Source organism: Phoca vitulina, unplaced genomic scaffold (genome assembly GCF_004348235.1).
Source record: "Phoca vitulina isolate PV1807 unplaced genomic scaffold, GSC_HSeal_1.0 scaffold25, whole genome shotgun sequence".
NCBI lineage: Eukaryota > Metazoa > Chordata > Mammalia > Carnivora > Phocidae > Phoca > Phoca vitulina.
In genome coordinates, this window is record NW_022589728.1 from 19,243,759 (window position 1) to 19,265,041 (window position 21,283).

The following is a 21,283-nucleotide window of genomic DNA, read 5'->3' on the forward strand; positions in this document are numbered from 1 at the left end:
GGTCAGATAAGAACTCTTGTACTGAATAGATTTGCCTAGGATTCCCAGCCTTCCTAATGCTCCTTCATTCTTTTGTCCAGAGTTAGCAGAGCTGTCTCACTGGTAATCACCGAAGTACCTATAAAACCAAATGATCTCTTGTAAAACCTGATTCTGAGTATCCATTTATGCACTATTGAAAAACCATGTGCCACTCTCTGGATCTGGAATCTTTCAGAGAATGCTAGAATCAGAATGCTTCTTGCAAACGCTAAATATTTCCACCTTCCATTCTGATTAATATAGCTGAGAGAAGAGAAGAAGCTAGGAAGCAAATAGTGATATATTAACAGCAAAGTTTTGTATTAGTGCTGAGCTTTCTTCCACATGCTTAATTCATGAGGATGGGATCCTGTGATGCTGTGAGGGAAAAAGTAGGCCTCTGTTGGACAAGTAAACTATGAATCAAACACAGGCAGTTATTTCCCACATTGACCTCATTATATCTTTTTAAATACACTTTTTTTTTAAGATTTTATTTATTTATTTGAGAGAGAGAAAGTGGAGTGAGAGAGAGAGCAAGCACAAACGAGGTGGAGGGTCAGGCAGAGGAAGAGGGAGAAGCAGGCTCCCTGCCAGGGTCCTGGGATCATGACCTGAGCCAAAGGCAGATGCCCAACTGACTGAGCCACCGAGGCACCCCTAAATGTTTCACTTTTTAAAAATTTCAAATTAATCTTGGGACCTAACTGGAACATACACAGTGGTTAGTATGGTCAGGCAGATATAGGTAGACAAAGCCATCTGTTTTGGAAATGGTAGTGAAAGAAAGCATATACATCCATTTTAAGGTAGATTTTTCTATTAGGTGATGCGTGTGTGATTGGTTTAAAAAATTACACTTTGAGGTACATTCTCAGAGAGCATGGTACTGGCCATGCTGATTGATCGGGAGATTACAGTAAAATATTTTAAAGTCTCTGGCAGATAATTTGCTACTGTACTGTTGTTTATTACAGCTCGAAGTAGGGAGAAATAAATCCGTTTAAAAAGATTTTAAAAATGGATAAAAATTATAGAATGCTTGTTAAAAATTCTTCACAACAAGTAAGTGTTATAAGCAAAGGAGGGCAAGTCATGTTTTATCTAGAAGAACAGACATATTTCAGTTTGATTAGAAAAAAATAAAGATTTTTTTTCTGAGTGTCATTCAGCTAGTGTAATGAGTGTTATTGATTAAAGTGTTAGAATCAATAAGGACCTAAAATTGGAGTAGAGACTGTAAGGAGGAAAAAAAGGTTATGGTCTGTCAAGTAAGCTGACAATTAAATGCTTTGTGAAAAATTGATTTTTTAAGTGTGAACTGTCAACTATACTCCTTGGCTTTCTAGGGCATGCAGGAGCATGTAAAACGACAAGTATCTGTTGTTATCAGACTCATACACTAAATATTTGTAAATATCACATACTACCAAAAGCTAACTGTAACACTTCAGCCCATCAGACTATGTATTACTAATGCTTTGTAAAGAGTTCTGTGTCATGTTAATGCTTGTCAGGTCATTGAACAGCCAATGAAACTCAACAGGTTTCTCCTTAGAATCCAATGATGCATAATAATACAATTACACGTCAGGTTCTTTCTAAAATTTCAGCAGTAACGTTTAAAGCCCCTTACTCCTCTTTTTCTTAATTCATCAGTATCAAAATCTAGCAGACATGTTGGACTTCCTTAGTACAGCCTCCTAACCAGGGATAAGTGAGTTAGATATTCCTCACATAGAAGCAATTGCCTTGTAGACCTTTCATTTGCAAGGAAAAACTGAACAGACCTAGATACATACGTGTGTAAAAAACTACCAAAAACTACAGGGAGGTAAATGCAAAAATAGAAAAAAATTTTTTCAGAATAACTACCCATAAATTGAAAAGCAAAGTAAAACAAAATCTGCTCATACGAATTTTACACAAAACATCTAAAAGTAATGAACATTTGGGCGCCTGGGTGGCTCAGTTGGTTAAGCGACTGCCTTCGGCTCAGGTCATGATCCTGGAGTCCTGGGATCGAGTCCCGCATCGGGCTCCCTGCTCGGCAGGGAGTCTGCTTCTCCCTCTGACCCTCCTCCCTCTCATGCTGTCTGTCTTTCATTCTCTCTCTCTCAAATAAATAAATAAAATCTTTAAAAAAAAATAAAAATTAAAAAAAAATAATAAATAAAAGTAATGAACATTTTAGTGAAATGTATGCAAAAGGTACCCCTAAAAAGCAATTCAGAGACCAGCACCTGAAAATGTTGACAAATAAGTAGGCTGTAAGAGCTGCCGAAGAGAAAAATGTTGAAGGACATAAAAGAAATGCCTTAAAAGGGAAGGCAAAGGATAAAGGCACACCGATCACTGAATTCAGGGGCTGAATTCTGAATTTTTTCAGGGTTGCTCTGGGCATCACTTTCCTGTATAACTAATTAAAAGCTCCTTTTGAAATTTTTACAGTCTTTTAGACTGGGTCCAAGAAACATACTTTTTAAAATATCAGTTCTGATCATAGTGAATATTAATTTCACTATTTATTTTTCTAAGCTATTGGGCATAAATTAGTATAAATCTATTAACTATCATGTAGACATGTATGAAAAATATTAGGAAGTCTTTTCTTTTAAATTACATGAAATACCAGTAAAGAATAATATCTGATAATAGATTTTATTATAATTCTGTTTATTTAATTGTATGTATATAAACTCTTTCATAAACATAGTTCATTATGAGTTTTAGGACCCCAATCATGTAGTTCTATAATCTATTTTTAAACAGATGTTCTATGGACGCCTGGGTGGCTCAGATGGTTGAGCATCTGACTCTTAATCTCAGCTCAGGTCTTGATCGCAGGATCATCAGTTCAAGTCCCACGCTGGGCTCCGTGCTGGGTGTGGAGCCTACTAAAAACAAACAAAACAAAAAACAGGTGTTCTATGTAGAAAAATCAATGGTTCATTGTCTGGCTGCTTCCATTTTGGCTAACGTGTTTTGATTTTGAAATTAGTGTGGGGGAGGAAAAATAATTTTCCCTCTATCCTTCTGAGTTCTTAGCTGAGACCCCTATAGTAAAAGACAGATTAACAAGAGAAAAACAAACAAGTTTATTAACATGTATACCTCTTGAATACGTGGGGGATACCCAAAGAAAAATGAGTAACTCTCTGAGGAGGGAGATTAGGGGTAATGTATTCTGCTCCTCTTCATTAGTAACCCAAACTGTTGTGAAGTGCTTAATGGGAGCCCACGGCGTTTGACTTGCTTTTGCTTTCGCACGCAGGTGCACCCTGAGCGTGACGCTGGAGCAGGCCATCATCCTGGCCCGAAGCCACGGGCTGCCTCCTCGCTACATCATGCAGGCCACAGATGTGATGCGGAAGCAGGTAGGTCTCACGCACCGTGTAGGGACTGTTTCACAGGGCCTGGACTTGAAGCTTCCTTTTAATCAGGATTTATCAGGCTTAATTGGAGTAATCAGCATTTATCAGGTGTCTCACGGGTGCCTGGATGTGAGGGACAGTTTTCCGGGCTCAGGGGGTAAGCGTGGACAGGAAACACTCCCAGGGATGAAGGCAGTACAGGCATCTATATGAGGGCTCTCCGAGAAATGGAGCCAAGCAAAAAAAGAGATGTCTAAAGGGATAACCTGAAGGAGGAAAGGGTTGGACAGGCATATCGGGCAGGAGTGGATTTGGGGCTTATGTAAAGGACGAGGTCAAGGGATGCATGGCATTTGGGGGGCATTGCAGGTGATTTACTAAGGCTCTGGGAATACATTGAGGAAGGGGTTGGAGACAAGGAAGAGGAAAGAATTGAGGGCCCTGCTTGCTCCTGGAGCTCCCAAAGTGAATGCCAAGCCATGCTAAGAAACTTGTGCATTATTCTGAAGATAGAGCACATACCTCAGATTTTCCTTCAGAGGATGAATAGCAATCTTAGGAATGTCTTTAGGTCACTGAAGTATTTTTAAGTGGGAATATACTTTTCTTATCAAGAGAATGAACTTTTGGATATAATACCCAATGGTATTTTAAATGTCACAGTTTGGTTTTTAACTCTTAAAATTCTTTTAAAAGATAAGAAAAATGCACTAACCTCTAATTTGTTGATTATTAGGAAAATGTACTTAATCTAATAGAAAAGACACAACTTAGTAGAAACACAAAATAAGTTGGAAAAGATCAATTTTATATTTTCTTCTGCCACATTTTCTCAGGGTTACCACAGAAAATTGATTTAACAAATCTCTCTACATGCTCACTTGGTTTGAATTGCCCAGTGTTAGTGAGTGACTTAGTTTGTTTTTGTTTTTGTTTTTTTAAGATTTATTTATTTATTTTAGAGAAAGAGAAGGAGAGCACACGGAGGGAGGGGCCAAAGGGGAAGGAGAGAGAGTCTCAGGCAGACACCCCGCTAAGCTCAAGCCCGATTCAGTTCAACTTGGGGCCCATCCCACAACCCTGAGATCAGGATCTGAGCTGAAACCAAGAGATGCTTAACCAGCTGTGCCACCTAGGCACCCCAAGTGACTTAGTTTTCAAGATATGCTTTTGTAGTTAAAACTGCTTTATTTACTCAAGAGTTAGCGTATAACTCTTACACAAACATACAAATCCCTGTGGGTTTGCTCCCAAGATGATACTACAGAATGTTAAAAAAAAAAAAAATCCATGGAAGCAGTCATGAGGCCGGCACCAGTTTGGGGTCTGCAATTCAGAAATAAGGTGCAACAAGTAGAGCTACATTGGAGCTTCAGGCTGAGAACCTTGGGGCTGGAGACTAAAAACCAAGATCTCACAAGGTCCAGGAGGGATTTGCTAAGTAAAGGTTAGATCCACAAGAAGCACAGGACATACTATGGGTCAGCTGGAAAAGGGCAAATACAGATGCAAATGCCAGCAGATTTTGGAAGGATTTTTTGGGTGGATATACAAATTTGGTTTTAAAAAATAGATCAAGGTAAACTTGTGATTATCCATATCAGGGTTGGGTTTGGTATGCCAAAAATACAGAGAGACTAAACATTCTGTTTCACTCTGTTGCTGTTAGAGTAAATTTGCAGTAAGACTTGAAGGAGCCATCTCAAAATTATAGTTTATGGCGAGACTAAGAGACTGTTATTAGCCTGTTTTAGAATACTCTAGTACAGGAATAATGATGGATTGGCTAGATATACAGTCATATTATATGGACTTCAATAATCAAAACCTTTAAGTTCTCACAACTGAAAAAAGAGGTAGATAAAATAGAGATGGGAAGTAAAAATCATATTATGTAAGCCTTAATGACTTGTTTAACCAGTGCAAACCTTTCTGAGATACAATGTACATAATGATATTTACATATATTATTAATATATATTATTCTGTATTTATAAAATATAACTTAAGTCAACTGAAAAGTTATGAAGTTTCTTATCAAATCATGGTTGATTTCTAAACTGCGCTGTTTTTCGTTATCACTTCTCCCTTCCGTATTTTTAAAATAAATACATTTAGAATAGGTAGCTTCCCTCCTTTGTTACTTGTTTCTCTGCTCCAAGTGGCTTGGAGACAAAGAGCTGGTTTCTGACTTCTTCATGAAAGGTCGGTCAGAGAGCCTGGGGCTCCTGTCTTTGGAGAAACTGGCCTAAACTGACGCACAGAGAGATTTTTGCAGTGCTCTCTCTGTTGCTCATCCTCTCTCCAGGGTTCAGCTGGTACAAGTGGTGGGATTAGTGACTGGGATCCACTCTACAAGCCAACTCTCCCCTGCCTGTGATCTGAGTAGTTAGAACACAGGTGGGAATCAAAGATCTAACTTTTCTGTTCCCTTTGCCTTTCAGCCATTTAGATAAAACCCTCCAGAGACTGAATGGTTGGGATATTTGCCAGGTTAATAAATAAGATTCTCTAAGATCTTTAGTTTCCTTTTTAGGAAGAAGAAACTCTTCAGCATGATTTATTCTTCTAGCTGCACTATTGTTTTCATGTACAGATTTTGTATATGTACTTTTCATAGACTTTTTGAATGCCCTGGTTAAGTTGTTGGAAGGAAAGCTGAAAGATAGAAGGAAGGGTCCCATACTCCTTCTAATTTTTTGATAACGATCATCATAATCCTAGGCAGCACTTTGACATAACCAACGGATCTCATTAATAAAAGGCTTGAGGGAGAAGCTCTCATTGATATTAGAAACAAAGTTTTCTATCCTGCAAATTAATCATTCCAAGTATTATTTGGTTGAAGCTGATCTCAAAAATGTTTTGACCTTTTTAATAAAACTGGAATTTCAAAGAATTCTGTCTCCTTACCTCCAATCTCAGGGCATTATACTGGGCACCAATATCAAAGACTAAGGAAGATGTGGTTCTTGCCCCATCTCATGATGGCCACGTGGGGGCAAATCATGGTGATACAGGCACCAACAGACAAGTGATATACAACCTCAGTGTTTTAGGACAGAAGACAGGGAATAAATGAGTGATTAGACAGTGAGCCCCTCAATGGCTGGGACACTGAGTATATTTTGTTTTGGTGGCACAGGTTTCCAGAATAGTACCTAGCAGAGAGTAGATGCTGAATGACGTGTGGGCAATGAATTAGTTCTAACTAGGATAACCAGGAAAAGGCTTCATGCCACAAGTGGTAATATGATAGTGGCTTAATAGCATAGATTCTTGAGCCAAACAACCTCAATTTGAATCCCAGGCCAGTGTTAACTATCTGTATCATTTGGGACAAGATTACAAGTCTCCCTGTTACTTAGTTTCCTCATTATTACAACAAAGATAATAATAGCACTTGGCCCCATAGTGGTGTGAGGATTAAATGAAGCAATATACTCAATGTACTTAAAACAGTACCTGATGCAGTGAAGGACCAATTAATTATTGCCCAAGATGGTATTTGATTTGAGCCTGGGGGGATAAATGTGATGTGGACAGGTAGGAAAGATGAGAGAGAGGGTATTTAGGTAGAGGGAACAACATGAGCAAGGGTATAAAAGTGCAAGTATCGGGGCACCTGGGTGGTGTAGTCAGTTAAGCGTCTGACTCTTGGTTTCAGCTCAGGTCATGATCTCAGGGTCATGAGATTGTGCCCTGCATCAGGCTCTGCGCTCAGCGTGGTGTCTGCTTAAGTTTCTCTCTCCATCTCCCTCTGTCCCTCCATGCATGTGCGCTCTCTGTCCCTCTCTCTCTCTTCCAACTTCTAATGTGATGTCTAATTTCTCCTAATTCAAGCAAATATAAAATTAATTTTGCTTAAGAATTTTAAAATATACTGTGTCAGCATTACACGGAATGAATAACATTTCTAAATGACCAGGGAGCAAGCATTACTTAAACATTTAGTGGTAGGATTTATTTTCTACCTAGATTAAAAATTTACAACTAATTTTGCATTTCTTAGAACACAGCAGAATCATGAGATCAGTAGCTTCATAATTAGTATCTGTGTTTTGAGAATTCTATCATAACTGACAGTTTTAGTTTTTTTTTTTTTCCAAAAAAAGTTAAAGAATGGCATTCTAGCCATATCATTTAGAACTCCATCGGGCAGCAAGTACCTACATAACAACAACTTATTCAAACTGCCATTTTTTTATCCATATTCAGGTCAGCTGTCCTATGATGCCATTAGGAATCTAGACTCTATCATTCTTTCTAACCCACCAGCCTTTAAGTATTTTCTTTTATTTTGTAATAGTGGCAAGATGGCTGCTGTAGCTCCAGCCATCATAAATGTTTGATTAAGATATAAAGGCAGAATGTGAGAGAGGGATAGTGCTAACCACACTGGTCTCTTTTAATTAAGAAAGAAACATTTCCAGAGACATTTGTAACAAACTTGTACTTTATTGTCCAGAATTGGACCACCCATATCTGCAAGTGATGCTGGGACAGTGAAGAAGAGAATTGTTATAATGGTTTTAGGTCAATTATGATCAAATGCCTAGATCTGTTCACATTTGTATCACAGAATAACTGGGGTTTGGTAAGAAAGGAGATTTTTGGGGATCTCGTCTTGACAGCATTGTCACTGCCTACTTTGATGCTGTGATGCTTATAGGAAAAACATATGAATAAACTCCTGAGTTTGAAAAAAAAAAAAAAAAGTGCAAGTACCTGGCATTAGTTGAATTCACTGTGGAATATGCCAATAGTTGTGGTCAGCATGATAAGCATCAATTTTATTTGCAACCTTTTAAGAAAGCAAAAGTCTTTCATTAGATTATTTAATGGAATATTACGAGACTAAAGACAAAAAGAATTATACATAAATACTATAGTAAATCTGTTTCTCACAGGGCTATGATTCAGAAATTATAAAACTAGCTTATGTGTATACTAGACTTGAATAGATAAGTAAATATATTGTAAATAATGAGAATAAAGTTTCTTACTGTCAGAAAAAGAAGTTAAAAATAGGGAAAGGGAGAAGGCTGTAATCCAGAATGAACCCTATGGCCTGGGATTGAATCAGAGGTAGCAGTCTGAACTGATGGACACACACAGAGATATACTTAGATGTAGAAATAACTATTGATGTTTGAGTATGTTGGCATTAGTCAACTAGCCTGTCTCCTGAGAAGACCTAGAAGCAGTTACATGCCAGTAGTAGCAATGAGTGTACCCAGTGTCCAGATCTTGGGTTCTAAATGTAATTCTCCATTAAAAAGAACCAAGGATCCTTGGAGAGGTGGTTAATTTCCAGCTGAGATGGAGAAGATGAGCCTAGAACATCTTGAGGTACCAAAAAATAAACAAGTATTCAAAAATGATTGTGATTCTTTCAGGAAGACATGAGAAGCCACCTGAAAGTGTTCCTAGCAGCCAATCTGGAACAATTTTAACAACAAAAAAAAATTATTAATAATAGAAATATTGGATAATAACTCAGAATAAAATAAATATGCATAAATTCATACTGATTTAAATAAATACTTAAATAAATAGATAATGGATTTGGGGAGAAGGGATGACTCTTATTTATAGAAGCATTCCTTCCTAAATGCTACAGTATCATTTTTGCAGACAAGATACACCAATGGAGGCTAAAATCAGTGAGCAAAAGTTTGAAGAGAAACAATGTATGTGCATAGTCTCATAGTATCTTCCCCAACATAATTATTAACTACAAAAAGAAAAGTAGAAACTTTACAGTGGAAAAATCTGCCAGACACCACTTGAACCAAGTGATGAAAGTTAATGGCACCGATGATAAGACGTAGAGACATCATGTAACGGTCAACGTCAGTGATCTCATGCACCGAGAAGGCACAAAATGCATGTCCTCTATCTAATCATGAGGGAAGATCTGACAAACCCAAATTGAGAAACATTCTGCAAAATAATGACCGGTACTCCTCAAAAATATTAAGGTCATGAAAGACAAAGAGAAACTGAGGAAGTGCTATGGATCAGAGGACCGAGGAGACAAGAAAACGAAATGCAGTAGGGGATCCTGGATTGGATCCTGGAATAGAAAGGGGACACAAGTGTGGGAAATGGTGAAATTTGAATAAGACTTGCAGCATTGTACTAAGGTTGTTTCCCTGGTTTTGGTCATCATACTGTAGGGTAAGTGTTAGAGGGAGGTTACATAGCTGGGTATGTGAACTCTCTGTTCTGCTTTTATAACTTTTCTCTAAGTTGAAAAGTACTACAAAATAATTTTTTAACTGTTTAATTGTGATTCCTAAATTCCTTCCCATCTGTCTTTCTGCCACCCCCACCCCTTTTCCCTATTTGCTTTCCTTTATTTGGTCTAACTTGAGAAAATAGGTTTTGTTTTCCTTCCTTGCTTTTCTCCTTTTCTTCTCCCCTTCCCACAGCTCAGAAATTTGGTACCAGGAGAGAGAGTTTCAGAGTTTTTTTTTAAACCACTCTCCTTCATCTATTCTCAGCCCCAAACCCTGGTGTTTGGTTCTATGTAGTAACTAATTCCCATTAGGAACTGAGCAATGATTATAGCATCATTCATGAACTTGGCAGGTTGTGAAGACTTTTTCATGGCTAAAGTACATTGTCTTTGGACTCTAAACTTCGAGACAGAATTCTTACATTTCAGAGATCCACATGTCCATGCCTTGTCCAGAAATTGCTTTAGAACTATTTAAGAAAATATTTTCTTGATAAATACTATGAAGTTTAAAATAGCTAATTATTCAGCTAAGGACAAAACAGGTGCATGAGTGCGATAGAACTGTGATTTCTGTTCCCCAAAAGTGGGGACACAGCAGGTATTTGTAGCCTGCTTATTTCTTATTTTCAACATCTAAAGTATGGCTTGCTTCTAGGAATAAAGACGTAGCTGAGATAGTGAACAAGAAGCTGTGATTTAAATTTATTTTGAATGATTCGGATGGCTACTGAAATAAATATCAATCCTTTGGAACGATATATCAGCATATTTTGATTCTTAAAAGCATTAGTTATGAAAATGCTCAGATGATTTCTCTCTTCTGCTTCATCTAGTCTCTCTTGACATTAAATACATTGTGGGAATAAATACTCTACTCTCAAATGTTAATGGTATGTTAAATAATTACTAATACAATGTAAAGCTAAAAAATGATTTTCCCTGATTCTTTCAGGGAGCAAGAGTTCAGAACACAGCAAAGAATTTGGGAATCAGAGACCGAACCCCACAGTCTGCTCCAAGGTAAGTGACTCCCCAGGTCTGCTCTTTCGCAAAGGGCTGGCCACCATTTCCCAGGCAGGGTCACTCACAGCTTACGCACCTGCCCCAGCACATGCCTAGCGCAGTACCGATTGTAAGCATGCAAATTGGCCTCGTAAACACTCTGTAGCTAAATGTGACTAGGCATAAATGGTCTCTGAATTCAATGGAATTTTAGGGGAAGCAAACTGAGAGGTAATAGAAGTCTTGACATTATTCTGTTTTGCAGTCTACGTAGGTGCTACTAAAATTTGTATTCCAACTGTACTGAACCAACACAATGCCATTTTCATTTCTATTTCTATGCCTGCGCATGCCGTTACCTTGGGCATGATTGCTTTTCCCATCTGTGTCTGTATGAAGAACTCCTACTTAACCACAAAACCCAACTTAGATGTCCTTTTCTCTTCAACGTCTTGGCTGAATTTTCTTCCTCTTTGCGCTCCCTTATCATCTTGTATTGGTCTGTTATAGCCCTTACCATATTGTGTTACAAAATATTATTCCATGACTCCTTGCCCAACCTGAATATGAATTCTTTGGAGGCAGCGAATATGTTTTTCTTTTTTATTTTATTCCTTGCTCATCATAGTGCTATATAGTAGACATTGAATATTGGCTTTCAAGAATGTATGAATAAATAAATGAACGAATGAGCTTTTTCTTTGTGATCATGCCAGATATTCCCAGTTCACGTATCATCAAAAGAAGGGACTCTAATCCACCTTTGGAATAAATGCACATGGGAACAGCCATCAAAGAAATGTTCATTTCATTTCTCCGGTGGCATTAGGGTAGGCAGCCGTCTCTCTTGAAGTGGGGCAATATTAAATGATTTCTTTTACATTTGATTGTTTTTATACAGTTGGCATTTTAACAAAAAGTATCCTCCTCCAAGCACTGTCACAGACAAGACACTCTTTGTTTCTGTTTACAAAGCAGTTACCAGAGTGAGAATGATGACTGCAGCATTTATGAAGTTATATTTCATTCTAAAAAAAGTATGTGGGTAATGGAAGTACTTTCCAAAGGGAAAACACATTTTCCCCCTGACAATGGATGGAGCCCTCGTGTTCTAAGTGTGTTTATTTTTAGTTCTGACTTCTGACTCTATTTAATCTTCAAGTCTTATTAATGTTATCTTTCATAGTTGATTAGGTTAGAAAGACCTTCTGTTGCTAACGAATCATTTCACATAGGCATTCTCTCTCTAACACCTTGAGCAGACATGGTATATTTGGATAACAGACCCAGTGAAGTGTTAAAATCCCAATAAGAAAACAAGATAATGGCTTAGCAAGGTCTTCTTAGCTAGAGCTTATAAACACTAATAAACAGTGGGGTTAAGATAAGACTTCAGCGTCCTGATCAATAAACCAGTACGCAAGCTGAATACAAGAAAAGAACCCGATGAACTCACTTTTTTCTTTATTGGGTTGTGTTTTAAAACACTTGAACTGAGACATAATAAAATGTGCCAGCTGTAGAGTTGACGTTTTTTACGAGAGAGTAACAATCCCAAGGGAGAAATTGAGAGTAATTTTTAAATTTAGTTTTATGTATTCTTTCACTCGTTCTACAAATATTTATTGAGGACTTAAGAAATGCACAGCACCCTGCTATGCCCCATGGAGAACATAAACACGAGATAGAAACAATTCCAGCCCTTAAGGACCTTTCAGGCAAAGAAATGAGATGACAAAACATAACTGGAAGAAAAGGCAGAATGTGAGAAGCACTCTATGAGGTGGTGTAGAGACAGTGCCGAGGGCCCAGAGGGCCAGAGATAGCTGAGAACCAGGATTCCTGCCCAAAGACAGCAAATTGAAGAACAAATTTGGCTCTCAAGAACAGGCCACCCATAGACAAGTCTGGGGTAATGTTTCTGGAAATATCTTTATGGAGGAGATAGAGTTTGCTATCTCTACCTGAGATAATATTTGGTTAAAATCCCTTACCAATCTCTCCCATAGTTTTCCTTTCCCCATTCACTGTCTTTCACTACTTAAAATTCACCTCAGCAGACAATATGTTGAATTTCTGCCATATGTTTGTAGATGTCAGACACTGTTAAAAGCTAGAAGTAAAGACTTGGTCCCTTCCACTAGTCAATGGGGTGCAATAGAGAGACAGTTGAATAAAATGAGAACAGTATCCAAAATGTAAGTGCTGTGTCAGACATAGGCACAGATTGCCATGAGAACAGAGAGCAGGGGCGCAAAGTCAGCCTAAGGACAGAGAGGGGAGGCTGCAGTGTTCCTGGCCCAGTCGTTCCTCCCAGTCGGCATGGAAGAGATGTCCTCCACAGCTGGTGCAATCACACCCACGCCTGGAGAGCACATCTCACTCCGGAAACTACACCAGGTCTCTATGACTGGTGGTTGAATGTGATTTAAGAATGATAAAAGGTGAGGCTGGAGGCATAGGCAGGGGCTGGATCAGGAAGAGATGTGTATGAGATACTGAAGAGCTCTGATTTCATTTGAAGACACTAGGGAGGTATTAAAATGCAGTCTTCCTGTCTGGAAGATTTAAAATTTCAAATTTATCTCTGGCATCATTAAGAAGATCCGTTTGAGGACAGCTAAGACTGAAGGCAGGAGCCTGAGAGGAGATTGTCATGGTATTGAGGAAGAAAAGGAGAGGATGGTTCAAGAGATAGTTAGGAGACAGAATTAATAGTCTTTGGACACTAATTGGATGAAGGAGGTTAGGGAAAAGGAATATTCTAGAATGACCACCAAATCTTTGGTTTGGATGACAAGGGGCAAATGGTTCTAGTCACTGAGAAAAATAAGCACATGTAGGGAAAAGAGGATGAGCTCATCTCAGTAATATTGGGACTGAGGATCAATGGGACACCTACGTGGAGATGCCTTTGTGAGCAGTACAAACCATGGTCTTCCCCTCACCTTCATGTGCTGCGTCTTCAGAGGAATAAACTTAATCTTCATCAAGAACCAAATATTACATTTTAGATGTAATGACACACTGGTCTTATTTTCTATTATGTCACAAAACCTGGAAACCACTGTGCTATGAAAGCTTGATTTTCTTTATTTGCTTAATTGTGAAGCAGCATACTGTGGTGGTTACAAGTGAAAAACACGGTTTTGAGTCCCAGCTCCTGCTTGTGGCCTTATTTAGCCAGGTTATTTATTTTCTCTGAGACCGTTTTCTCATCTGTAATAGGGAGAATTGCCTTGGGACAGATTATTATTGACGCTCTAGCCTTCAAAAGAGGCATTTGCTTTGTGCTCTCCCTCAACACAGCTTTTATTTATGCCATGTAGAAAGATGAAGGGCATGATCTATAGATTGAAGTTTGAAAGTTCTACTTCCAGCAGATGGGGATTGGGCTGGAAATACCAGCTCAAAGATGGCTGCCAGAGCCCAAACAGGCAAAGAAGAAAATGGAGCCAGGAACAAACCTTTTCATACAGGGGCATGGGTGTGCCTGAGTGGAATGAGAAGACAAGGGTCCTAAAATGTTGGGCAAAACCAGGCCTCCCATTACCTAACAGTTTAGCTGCCAGAGAAACAAATGCCTCAGTGCAGGGTAAAAGTCCAACTCTTAACTATTACATTTTGCTTCCCAACTTCATCTGCCTGTTCTAAATTCCCCAAGCCCCACAATCTCCATTACAAATGTGTCTGAACTGAAATAACCCTGAGTCACTTCCAAGAAGCCTCACAGAAGCTGAATCTGCCCAGCTCTGCAGTACCCACAGCTATTATTTCATTAGGTGATCACAGGGAGTAGCCTTTTTGCCAATTTGCAAGGCAGACATTTCAAAGACTCGTCTACCCAGTGGCATTAGCTCCATTATGTGGAAACGTGCAGTGCAAGGTAATGGACTGTCATGGCGCAGCCCAGATCTCACGGGGTAGGACATTCGCCACTCAGCTTACTGTTTCTGTTCTACCTGAGTAAGGCCACTGCCTTTCCACCCATTAGGCAGCGCTATCAGGGAAATGAAAGGATAGAAATTAAAGAGGAAAAGAACTTTCCGATCATTCTATTATTCTGGCACTGGGAATGCATTTTGAAGCAATACCATATTTTTCAACTGCAAAGGCAGCTTTCAACTATTTCAGCTCAATTTAATGTATTCTTTTCTCCGGGAAGGATGAAATAAACTCTTCTGATGTGAGATGTCCTTATTTCAGTATTCATTTTCTTCCATGGAGATGACATGTAGAGCATTAAGCACCTTTCAGACTTGAAATACATTTTGCAAATCTCCAAAGGCAGTAACTTTTTCTGTGTGTCTCCAGACTAGGAGAGTTTATTTTGTTAACTAGGTTTCTAACTCAATACTCGCCCTTTTTCAGTCTTTTCCCCCATTTGATTTAGAATTAGCATGGGATTAAATGTGGAAGGAAGAGGAAACATAATTTGCTGAGTTTGTCAACAACTCATATAAACTTTGTCCGATTTCATCTATAAGAGAAGTGAATCACCACAGCTACCCCTGAGTTTGGAGTACTTTTTAAAAGGAGCAAAGTTGACACCTGTACTTAAGATGTTTAGATCACAGACAAAGCTCTGAAGTAGAGTCAGCATGGCCATGGAACTATAGGACTGGGAATGTCTGTAGTCTGACACCTGGTCAGCTTAGTCAGCTGATCTTCAGTCAGCCTGTGCCTTCCATATAGGTTTGCCCTGTCTGGTCACTGGCTGTCTTGCAGCTATTATGTTCTCCTTCATTTCATTCTGGAGCTAGGATATAACCATTCAGGAGAATGTGGAGCCCTGGAGCTTATACAATCCTCCTTCAGTCCCCCACCCCTTGCCTTAATGCTAAATGACCTCAAACATCTAGATCTGGGATGCCAAGAGGGAGCACTTCCAGGCATCTCCACCAGCTCAAGTAGATGCCTGGACCCACTTGAATCTCCACCTGATTCTGCTGACAGGTGAGAGGAAAGATGAGCAGAGCTGGGCAGGTATTCCTCAGGAAATACCAGATAATTGTGCCTGGGAGTCAGGCCTCAGGACTCTGCCACATCAGCCCTATTTGTAACTGACTGCACCGAAGAGATGGTACAAAGTGAAGCAACTTTCGAAAACAGGTCAGAAAGCCAGCAGACCCCTCTGAGCAGGTGCTGTTTTGCTACAAATTCATCATGATAGATAAGATGGTAATTAGCATAATAATATCATCTCCTAGAATTCAGAGAATCGATTTTGCTGCCAGCAAGGTGAGCAGTCGGGGTTGGCAGCCCAGAGCAGAAGCAGCTGGTGTGGAAAAGGCATCACTAGTCCTCTAGAGCAGCAAAGAGACATTGGTGTTTTCTGAATAATAGGACCGAGGTTTTGGAGTTTGCTAATTCATATGTGATGTTTAGTAAAATAGGCAATATGATCATGACTCCTGAGCCAGGAAATCACTGTCGATATCCTTTTCCTACCGGTAACAACATCTCAGGTGATGGCAATGTGCCAGGCCCGTGTCCCACCTTTCCGTGCCTTTTCTAGGCTCTACAAGCTGTGTGAGCCGCCTCCCCCCGCGGGAGAAGAATGAAGAGAATCCCCAAGGAACCAGGCAAGCAGAAGCTTCTGCTCACCACACAGAGGACATGCTGGCTACACATTCTCCATTCAAGAAATGAATTTTTTTTTTTTTTTCTCTAAATCCTTCACCATGGAGTAACTAACCAGTGTTCAACCTGTATTTGGGTATTTGTGCTGGCCACGGATCGGAGGTCATTCGGACAATTCGAAGCTTCACCAACTCATCTCTATGTATTGACACTCACTGTTCATTCTTAGGGTAAAATTCATCCCTGGAATTTATAAAAAAAAAATCAGAGATAAAAAAATGAACCGTTGTGCCCCCTCTCCCATTTATTCAAATTATTTTATTGTGTTTGTTTTCATCTTCTCTAAATGGGATCATGTAATCATGGCTGTTTCCACTTGAAGAAGCCTTTCATTGAGGACACCTGGACACACTTTCCAAATCCTCCCACAGAAATGTTACAGACAGTAGAGGCTGGGTGCTGTCATAGGGATTCAGTCCCTCACCTCTATCAGAGAAGGTAGCTCATGTGTGAAAGGTGAAGAGCATGCTCTACTTTTTCTCCTGAGGGTTTATTTCTCTGTAGAAGAAAAGAGAGCTGATGGAGGCTTCTACCAAGACTTTCTTCCATCCCCTTCTAGGTATCCTTTGTGCTTGTGGGCAGTTCCAGCAGCCAGGTGCTGTCACTGGCTTCCCTTGGGCCGTGTGCACTGGGGCTGGGCCGCAGGTGGCCAGGGGTGGGCAGCGGTGGAGATCAGAGAGGTATAGGAGGGGAGAGAAGGGTAAAGGAGGAAATGTAAGCCCATTTAAAAATTTAACCTCTGACTTAGAAAGATACCTAAAATTCTTACTTTTATGAAGGCTTTCATACAAGAACTGAGACTCGTAATAGAATATACCGTGCTGAGTATTTCTCTATCAAGGTTTGTGTATAACATATGAAAATAAAGCTTTATTTGTTGAACTTTACAAGGACTATTAAAGACTTTGATAACATTTGGAAGCACAAGGTGTATTCTATTTTCATTCTAAAGTATGTGTAATGCTTACCATCTCTATGTTGATAAAATAACTTTGTTTGTTAGCATAATGAATATGGTCATACTGATTTTGGGGTCTATAATTTTCAAAGCAATTAAAATGCCCTTACTGTGATTGTGATAATTATATGGATTTAGACTAATTTAGTATGTGAAATGCTTTTTATAACTGAAGTATACAGACCGTTATTAAATTTTAATTTATGAAATTTGATAATGCTTTTCAAATGATTATTAAAAACCTTCACCACTAACAGTTGTGTATTGAATAACAAAAAACCTGTGTTACATATGTGTGAGGTATTCATATACTGGTCAAGCTGATAAAAATTGTTCTTTGGCACAGAAACACTTAAGATTTTTGCATTAAGTCCATATACATAATGAGACATAAAGAAACAAACTCCAAAGTTTTCAAAGAAAAAGTTGAACACTTCAAATTTAGTGAAGATATGACCTTAACACAAATATCTATATTGACGTGTAGGGATTTAACATTCTTGATATTATTAACAGCTGACCCTGAAGGTCCATGACATTAGTATTTTGTGATTTTCCCATACTGAAAAATTGATGACGTTCAATGCAGGCTAATGAGGGAGCAGAACTGATCAACTAGCAAGGATTTTTCATAATGTCATTACTATTTTCTAATCACCATTCTGGAAGCCTTATTTCTCATTAGAAGGATGAAGTGGTCACTTAAACGCTTCAGTCATACTTTGCTATGTTTCATGGGGGAAATTATCTGCTATTATGGTATGTATAAATTATAGCATATCTTTAAGGATCTAATCTCTGTATAATAGGATGTGGTTAATATTTTAAGGGTTAAATGTAGTGTAAGTGTACCATCTATCAGAGTGCTTGGCACTTATTAAATGCTCAAAAGTTAGTAATGATTTATATTAGCATCAGTCACTGTCATTTTTTTATTAAAATAAAAATTGTAGCTAACATTTAAGTAATTACTGTGTGCCAAGCAATACCTCCAAGGGCTTTACCCCTGTTTTGTTGTTATTGCTCTACAAATCCTCACAGCGATTTGAGATGGTACTCTCTTCATCACCCCCATTTCACAGTTGAGGAACTGAAGCAAAGAAGAGCCCAGTGATTCTCCCAAGTTAGTCGCATACATTGTGACTTCTTCTTCATACATTATGCTGCTTCTCCTTATTAATAGAAAAACTGTTGTAATATTATTACCAGTTATTTGTTAATAAAGCTGGAGTTATGTGACACTCATTGCCATTAAATTATGCACTTTATATTGAGGGAAAAAATGAATGGAAACATGTAAAATGTCTTTAATATGTGAAAATCATAGGATTTCTTAGACATTTTACCATTCTGGATGCACAGTTTTGAGGCAATGCAACGCTATTGCAATCTCAAAAAATAGATTCCTCATCATTGAAGATGAACAGTTTTAGATATGTTTTGAAATTCTGAAAAAGTATATCCTATAAAATTTGACTATGATTCCAAAACAGCGGCAACGATAAAAAATGTCCAATGAATGAATGAATAAAGACAAGACATTTAACTGGCCTTGAGTTTTTAGAATGGGTTCACCTAAATGTTCACATACTCCTCTACCTAACTGCTCACGTGCTGCTGTAGAACTCCTTTAAACATTGCTGAAGTCTACCAGCAGTTCTTCCAAGTTCCGCGTTTGGACATTTTTCTCTCTTCCCCTAAAAAGGAAGGTCATGAGTAGAAAGTTTGGTTCTTAACATGGGATCTAACCCAAAAATAATTGCTAACCAGTAATCCATTGTCAATACATCTTAAGTATTCCATCATATCTTATAAAGTTATCTAATATTAAATATTACAAAACTTAATATAGTATTAACAGAATGAGCAGTTTGAAGAGACTAGAATTTTATATCTATTTCCGTTACTGTTTAACAAGAAAGAAAGAAACAAAGAATTTCTGTATGAGTTTTACTTATATTGGTTATATAAAGTTGACTTTAGAAGGTAGGCTTTATTTTATGAACCAATATCCTAATCTTAGAAGTCTCACACTATTTTCTGTCTCTTTAAATCACATTCTTTCAGTGGCTTAGATTCCCTATGCATTCAGTGGTCACTCTTCTTGCAGCAACAGTGTTTAATTTAAAAACGGGCTAATTTCATATGATATTATAATATATATGATATTGTAATGATACTGGTTCTGACTCTATTGATTTAAATTTTGTGATAGTTAACCTAAGTTCAGTATGAAATGAAATTATCCTTGGTACTAACTATTAAAGCCAAGATAATGAATAGGTAAAAAAAAAAAAAAAATCATGAGGGGCATATTAACTAATTTAAGAAAATAAACTATTTTGGGGGCACCTGGCTGGCTCAGTTGGTAAAGTATGTGACTCTTGACCTCGGGATTGTGAGTTCAAACCCCACGTTGGGTGTAGAGATTACTTTAAAAATAAAATCTTTAAAAAAAGAAAGAAAAACTATTTTCAGCCCTCTGTGCACATACAATTTTTAGGAAAAAAATAATATTTAGGGACGTGGAAGCATTTAGTTGAGAGTTAGGTACTCTATGTATTTGAAAATAATGTATTTGTATTTAAAGTACTAAAGTATTCCTTGATTAGTTCATATAGATCTTTTCCTATGAATTAGGGCAGGTTACAAGGGCATATTTTTATTCACTTGTATTTAAAAAAAAAACATAATATTGAAGTTTAAAATAAATAACCCTACTTTAAGTCGTCTTACTTTACATTTTACTTTTAAGGTTATTTTTAGATTTTCTTCACTAGTGGTATTTACTAATATGGAAACTAATATTTTGTATGTGATTAAATTGCTTCTGAATTTTTAGAAACTATGTTTAATTCTTAAAGACTCATTTTTAAGTAAATTAACATACTAAATTATAGTTTAATTACTTTCCTGAAGCCAGTGGTAGTTATTTCATTAACGTGTGTGTGTGTGTGTGTGTGTGCGTATACCTACACAATTCTTTTGAATATATACCTACACACACACACACACACACACACACACACACATAAATAAACATGCATACCAATTTGCTGAATGAATTGTCAGTTGTTCTACTTAAGAATAAAGGCAAAAGCTTTTGAAATGGTTTAGAATGATCTGAAGTTTGATTAAGAAAAATATTCTGTACGCTATCAGATTTTTGAAGTTTTAGTGATAAGCCTCAGAAAAGTTTCACCCTACATGAGGCAGAAGAGGTGGGGGGAAGTTATGAGCAGAGTCTGGGCCAAGAATGGGCTCAGGGTAATTCCTTTTACATATAGTGGTCGCAGTCTTCCTAGGTGCTGTAATTCTGTAATTGTTATCACAGTTAGTCTTTGGTTTTAAAAATTTTTTTTTACTACTTCAAGCCTTTTGCTTTTAACAGTGATATCAGCATTCATATCACCACGTTGTGCACTCATGGAAGATTGTAAAAGTATGGCCTATGCATTCTCTAGCTGTTGTTCCATAGACATATGGCCTTCTTCACTCAGGATAGCTTGCTTTTCTCACTGAGAAGAGACAACTGAAGTCTACTAAGATAGATAGAGGTAGAGATACCTATATCTCTATATATGTTTCTGTATACATATATTTGCTACTTTTTGTTTCTGTGATAATACATTATCGAAATTACTTAGATTCTCATGTTTCAGATGAAGAGATGAAATATGGGGTTGTTCAATATATGGAATGTTCGTTCTACAGACATCAGATTTGTACACGGTAAGCATACCTGGTAGGCCTTCTTCTGATCACTGACAGTAGTGTCCTACTTAGTCTGGAGTCAGTTTAGCTAACTTGGCCATCCAGAAGAAGTAGCTGGTGAAGAATAGTTATTGAATTTTCAAATGATATTTCTACTAGAAATAGAAAGCTTTGGATAATTTTGTGTGCAAATAACAGAAGCAATGTCATCCATTCATGTATTCACTCCACAAATATGTTTGAGACTTCACTTTGTACAAGGCAGAGGCAGTGGGCCTCATTGATGTGTTGGGTGTGTTTGGTTCGAAAGCCTTCACAGTGTCT

The 21,283-nt window shown here is 38.0% G+C and overlaps 1 protein-coding gene across 1 annotated transcript in view; it reads left to right on the top strand.

The window, feature by feature from the left end:
* Positions 1-19,596, top strand: part of PREX2 (phosphatidylinositol-3,4,5-trisphosphate dependent Rac exchange factor 2) — a 285,562-nt gene extending 265,966 nt beyond the window's left edge. Inside the window, exons 38-40 of the mRNA XM_032421606.1 lie at positions 3,296-3,398; positions 10,595-10,662; positions 16,163-19,596. Coding sequence (XP_032277497.1) covers positions 3,296-3,398; positions 10,595-10,662; positions 16,163-16,208 — 217 coding nt within the window. The 3' untranslated portion in view covers positions 16,209-19,596. The remainder of the gene's footprint in view (positions 1-3,295; positions 3,399-10,594; positions 10,663-16,162) is intronic.
* The last annotated feature ends 1,687 nt before the right edge of the window (positions 19,597-21,283 follow it).